At 45.4% G+C, this 6,199-nt stretch overlaps 1 protein-coding gene across 1 annotated transcript in view; it reads left to right on the top strand.

Annotated features, from left to right (window-relative positions):
- auts2a (activator of transcription and developmental regulator AUTS2 a) overlaps positions 1-3,559 on the top strand; it is a 282,785-nt gene extending 279,226 nt beyond the window's left edge. Inside the window, exons 14-18 of the mRNA XM_070917000.1 lie at positions 340-481; positions 1,528-1,608; positions 1,696-1,779; positions 1,928-2,168; positions 2,282-3,559. Of these exons, the coding sequence (XP_070773101.1) occupies positions 340-481; positions 1,528-1,608; positions 1,696-1,779; positions 1,928-2,168; positions 2,282-3,530 (1,797 nt within the window). The 3' untranslated portion in view covers positions 3,531-3,559. The remainder of the gene's footprint in view (positions 1-339; positions 482-1,527; positions 1,609-1,695; positions 1,780-1,927; positions 2,169-2,281) is intronic.
- Positions 3,560-6,199: the final 2,640 nt, after the last annotated feature.

Genomic DNA, 6,199 nt, shown 5'->3' on the forward strand with positions numbered 1-6,199 from the left:
TAATTGAGTAGAGTCAGGGCAACAGTAGAAGATACTGTTTAAATGATTGAAATGTAACAAGTAATTTTAATTGAATGGCTTCCGCAGTCATAATCATAATCACTTCCTAAGGTTATAATGATGGGTCCATTTAAAAAAGGCGACTGGCAGGCTACACGCTGAGCAAAGCAATCAGAGGGACCTGAAACAGTGTCCTTGAGCAAGACAACCATGTAGTCGCTCAATCACTGTAGTTTACTTCAAATAAAAAGCACTCTTATTAACCTACAAAGTACACAGTGATACTTTGTGTAAAAGGGTTTTACATGTGTTTCTCTCTGTTGATTTGGCGTCTTCTAGCAGCAGATGCAGGTCGACCCTCACAAGCTAGACTTTGGCCTCAAGCCTGAGTTCCTGAGTCGACCTCCAGGCCCCAGCCTCTTCGGTGCCATCCATCACCCCAGCGACTTGGCACGGCCCGCCACGCTCTTCTCCGCTGCAGGTGAGTGTGTGTCACATCTCTGGGCAGAAATATTGATTGCTGGTTAACAACGGTACCCTCTGACATACAGCCGCAGTCCATCACTTCCTGCCAAGTTGTCTGCTGATATTATTGTTACTGAGTTCAGCTGTAAACAAGCCAAGAACGATTACGGAGATTACGGAAAAGGTGGTACAACACTTCTTGTTTGTGATTGGACAGAACCCAAATCCCTGGTGACAGTTCAATGTCATTTCCTGTTTCTATTGTGTACTACTCTCAGCAGTGTCCTTGCTCAATGGATGGAAGAGGAGATTGAAATCATGAGGGAATATTTCAACAAAAGGACATACATTCATATGACGTGATTCAATATGCTTTCAACATATCATGACATTAAAATGTCCTGAAATCATGCTTGAAAGAAAGAGGACTGAGGAGACGGGGCGGCGACTTCTGTGTAGCCGACCCTTCTAGTTAACTTTAACACATGCCCAAAGTGTTGTCCCACCCTTTCCGTAATCTGAAATGTTGTTGACCCTCAGGGCCACCGTACATCTATCTTTAATCAACCAATTTCTGAATACTAATTGGACATAGAAACTTGCTTGGCCAAAAAAAGTTTAAGTCAAGGTCAACTTAGTAGGTTTTTCTGGAGCTTTTGACCACATCTTCTGATGAGGAAGTTTGCTCCGTTCATGACACATTGTCATGAACACACTTTGTTTTGTTTCTTAAATCTCTCCATGAGATGAGGTTAAAAATGAAACCTGATTTCTGAGGTTGTACTGAGCTGGACAATTTACAGAAGTAAATAAGCTGTTGTAATGTTAGTGCTCTCCAATTGACAAATTATGTAACTTCAGTGCCGTTTCTAAACTACCTGACACACATCTTTGTTGTTACTTATTGGCTCAGATGAGCCTCTAGTTAATTAACTAATTAATTAGTTAGTTAACAAGTGGACCTTGAGTCAAGTTTTTTTGTTAAATTAGTTAACACTTAGGTGTATTGCAGTCAGCGGTTGATGGATGTTTCGGTGATGCCTTCCGTCTCTCCCTCCTCAGGTCCCACACACCCATCGGCAGGTCCTTTCGGTCACCCGCCACACCATCCTGGACACTTCCTCACCCCAGCATCTCACCTAGGTAAGAGGACCATTCAGTTCAGTTCTCCTCAGTCTTGAAATTTAAGATGTGTCTGTATGCGTGGTAACATGTCGTGTCTCCCTCCAGAACCTTTTGGTAGGCCTACATCATTTGGAGGACTGGGAACTCTCAGTTCATCAGCCTTCGGGGGATTGGGAAATCCAGCACTAAGTGAGTCTCAGGCTCGTGATTGATACTGTCATCAAACATCAGCAGAAAACAATTCCAAGTACAGATAGATATACACCAGTGCAAGTTGTCGAGATACGCATTTAACTTGCGTCCTTCCGTGTTTTTCCACGTGTTGAATCCCTAACAGCGGCCAACTCAGTGTTCGGCCATAAAGATGGCCCCAACGCACAGCAGCACTTCAACAGCAGCGGTAACAGCGGCCACCAGGAGCCATGGAACCGCCTGCACCGTACGCCGCCCTCCTTCCCCACACCGCCACCCTGGCTGAAACCCGGAGACTCTGAGAGGAGTGCCTCGGCCAGCTCACATGAGAGGGACAGAGACTCTGACAAACGGGACTCGTTGGTCAGTAAAGACGACAAGGACAGGTGGGTGTTGCCAAAAGTAATTACTCTAGCGTGACTCCTGTTACCTCACTCAAAGAACATAAATAGAAGTTAAATTACTGGTACTGAAGGGGGGACTTTCTTCTTTCTTCTAGGGACTCTGTAGAGAAGCGTCATCCGAGCCATCCGTCCCCACTCCCTGCCAACCCCATCAGCCTCCTTGGCCACAGCCGGCCTCCTGAGCACCACAGGAACCACCTGCCCCCTGCTTCTGGAGAGCCTCAGAGGGACAAGGAGAACAAGGCCAAAGACAGGGAGAGAGAGCACTCGGACTCCTGGAAAGACAATGGCACAGATGACCTTAAGCTCAAAGAAAACCAGCACAGCGACAAGGACACACCTGTCATCCATGATGGCCGAGTGTCAGAGGACAAAGTGTCCAACAGGGGGGCGGCATCACCCTACATCCGGCAGACCAGCCTCGAACGTCCCAATGGTGGACTGAGCAGGGAAGTCCTGGAGAAGAAGGTAGAGCTGCCGTACGAGCACCAGAAGAAGAACAGTGAGGTGAAAGTGAAGGAGGAGCGTAAGGAGGAGCAGGATGGAGCCACAGAGAGGGCAAATGAGCACCCGACACAGGCACCCCCTACGCCAAACCTCCACCCTCCTTCCTCGATGCCTGTGCCAATGGGCATGGCTGGCGTCCACCCCATCAACACCATTAGCGGTCTGGAGAGAACTCGAGTGGTGGCGCCCTTCATGGGTATCAGCCCCATCCCAGGAGCTGACAGGTTCCCCTACCCTGCCTTCCACTGGGACCCAATGAGAGACCCCTACAGGGGCCTGGACATTCACAGACGGGACCCTTTGGCCAGGGACCTGCTGCTGAGGAATGACCCTCTGCACCGGCTGGCAGCACCTCGCCTCTATGAGGCCGAGCGCTCCTACAGGGACCGTGAGCCTCATGACTTTAATCGTGACCACGCCCACCCTCTAGCCCTCGAGCATAGGAGGGAGCAGGAGCGCGCCCAGCTGGAGGAGCGCGACCGTCTCAACATGCTCAGAGAGGACTATGAGCATGGGCGCCTCCATCCCGCAATGCACCATCCAGCCCTTGACGGACACCTCCCCCACCCTGCGCCGGGCCTCATGGCCCCTGGACTCCCAGGCATGCACTACTCCAGGGTCAGCCCCACAGCTGCGGCGGCGGCAGCAGCAGCAGCAGCCGCCGCCGCAGCCCATCAGAACGGTATCCTGAACAAAACGCCACCCACCGCCTCTCTGAGTGCCCCGCCCCCACTCATCCCTACAATGGGTGCCCGGCCCGGCTCACCTAGACGGACTACTCCCCTGGCCACAGATATCAGAGACAGACCGGCTCACAAAGACATTGAGGCACGGTGAGCTGAGACTCGGTGCCCCTGCTGCCCTGTGCCTCACTAACACTGAACTCACACCAAGCACTTAGCTTTGGGCAAAGCAAGACTGTAACATAGCTGTGAATAACTTATGTGGGCAGAGACATGCCCACACAATGAATTGTTTTTGTATAAAACTACAAAGAGACAATAATCATGGAACAAAAAATAGATTTTTCAAAGATTTCTTTTTCCAATTTGCTCCAATTTTCTTTGTGTTCATTCTTTCTCTTGTATAGCGAAATGACGTGGAGTAAGAATGAACAATTTTGGAATGTACAGGTACTTTAGCACTGACAGACAGCAAAGTGTGTAGATAATGTGTACAGTCGCTGTGCTTGCTCTGTATGGATTAAAAATCATGGTACAAATATGCAAAAGGGTGTTTTGAAAGCTTTACTTTGAACACATGTAAATAGAGGAGTAATACAGCAGTGATTCAGAATGTGCTTTGTTTGTGCTGTGTTTCCTTTTTGTTTCGTTTTTTCGGTTGACGCAGCTGATTAGCATTGTACCAGAGACCCCATATTCAACTATGCAACAAATGTCTGGGCTCCCTTTCTGAAAGATGGCCTTCTCACCACAACTGACTGCGTGCCAATAAAGGACAAAAAGCTGTATTCTTTCCACAACTCAGACTTGACACACATTGGGTCCATGCAAACCGATACAAGCTTTAACTGATCGACACAGGGTTTGCAGGTAGCAATTTGGATTAAACAAAAGGGTAATGTTTTGAGAATTACTTTCTCAAATATGACACGTTGTGGTGACAATCCTAGAAACAGCTGATGGAAGGATTTTCAACATAAAAAGCCAGCAGCACAAATGTTCCGATTCTTTTTTTTCTTCCATCCTTCCTCCACTCAGTTACCACCAGTCTTGTTCTGGGGAGAATGCAGCACATCAAACACCATGACAGCACATTTGCCCTATTGAAGAAGTGTAAAGTACATGTTTTGGAAATAGGTTCTGTTGGTCAAACAGTGTATTAAAGTGCTTTCCTAAGTTGTTGTACCTACAAAATCAAAAGACAAAAAAGCAAGTCTAAACTATGGACAGTTTGTTTCTAATGAGCAGAGATCTATTTTAGTAGTCCACTGAAGGTTTAGTTGTGCGCTTCAAACTCTGTGATATCATGTCGTGCAGTGTTTTTTAATCCAACATTAAAAATGTCCACCGGAGCCATAGTGGTTAGTCGATGCGTATTGCAAAAAGATTGTTAAATGAGAAACTTTTTTTGCTGTTTACCATGTACAGGGGAAAAAAATGAAGTCTTTCTAGATCATGTACAAGGATGAGAAAAAAATGAAGCGACTGAATCTTCAGCATGCTCCTCATTTAAACTTGTGTTATGTAAATTGTGCCATGTTATTAAAAAATGTGTACTAACCCTGTCTGTGAGGCTTATATTCTTCCACCTACAGGCACTGAACTGAGTGAACAGGCTATGTTTCTTTTTGACACTTAATGACTTTCCACATTAGACTCTCATGGAGGATAACGTAGCTTGGGTGCAACTCTCACCTGCATCACAAGTATTTTAAGCGTTGCTGATTGTCTAGACAGAAATTAGCTATATATAAGATTGTCACTTGACACAGTCACTTCTAATCAATCTAATAATTTGCCATAAGAGCCACAACATGACAAAGTTCTCCTTTCTCACATCCTGTAACAGTAGGTGTCAATTTAACTAGAAAATTGCTTGGTAACAGTTAAAACCGCAGAAACATCATGCATCACACTACATCAGTTACTTGGACAAGTGAGGGCTTGTGCTCAGTTCAATAAACAGTGCTTTAAACATCAGCAGCCTTCACTGGTGAATCATGGCACGGTACTTGTGTATTCATCAGAGGATGCAAGACTTATTGACATCCCCATTACGCTGAATAACCACAGCATTCATGCACCCGTCTCTGATTGATGTTTAGCGCCGAAGCACCCGGGTCATGCATCAATCAAATGTTGGCTCCATCCGTTACTGGTGGGAAATGTGGGCTGCAAGTATTTCCTCCTGCCAAGTAAATGCCTCCTGCTCCTGGGACAGACTAATTTTCCTTTCAGACCTGCATACATTAAGTGCTGTTAGTACAGTAAGTGGTAGCTCAGGCTTTGGACCAGGAGAGGGCGCCAAACTGCTCAAAATACAAACTTGTAACACAAAGGCCCTCATAACTGCTGCAAGACTAGAGGTGATGAAGATATTATTGATTGATCAATTACGGTTTTTTTCAAGCAAAATCTCAAAATGATTCTGGTCTGGTTTAAGCTTCTCAAATGTGAAGATTTGTTGCATATCTGTTTTCTATCACTGTAAATTGAATATCTTTGGATTTTGGACTGTTGGTTAGACAAAACAAGACATTTGAAACATTACTAAGGGCTCCGGGAACCTATCAGGGGCATTTCTTTCACAATTTGCTGACTATTTTCTGATATTTTACAGACCAAACAATGACTCGAGAAAATAATCGCTACATAAAATCAATAATGAGAATGATCATTATTCTATCGTCATTTTCATTAGTGTTTACTCTGCTGATAATTTCTTTGATTAATCATTAAGTCAATAAAATATCAGAAAACATTGAAAATGCTGATTACACTTTACCCAGAGTAAAGCTGACACTTTCAATTTGCCTGTTATGT

This window comes from Enoplosus armatus, chromosome 13, assembly GCF_043641665.1.
Source record: "Enoplosus armatus isolate fEnoArm2 chromosome 13, fEnoArm2.hap1, whole genome shotgun sequence".
In the NCBI taxonomy this organism is placed as follows: Eukaryota; Metazoa; Chordata; class Actinopteri; order Centrarchiformes; family Enoplosidae; genus Enoplosus; species Enoplosus armatus.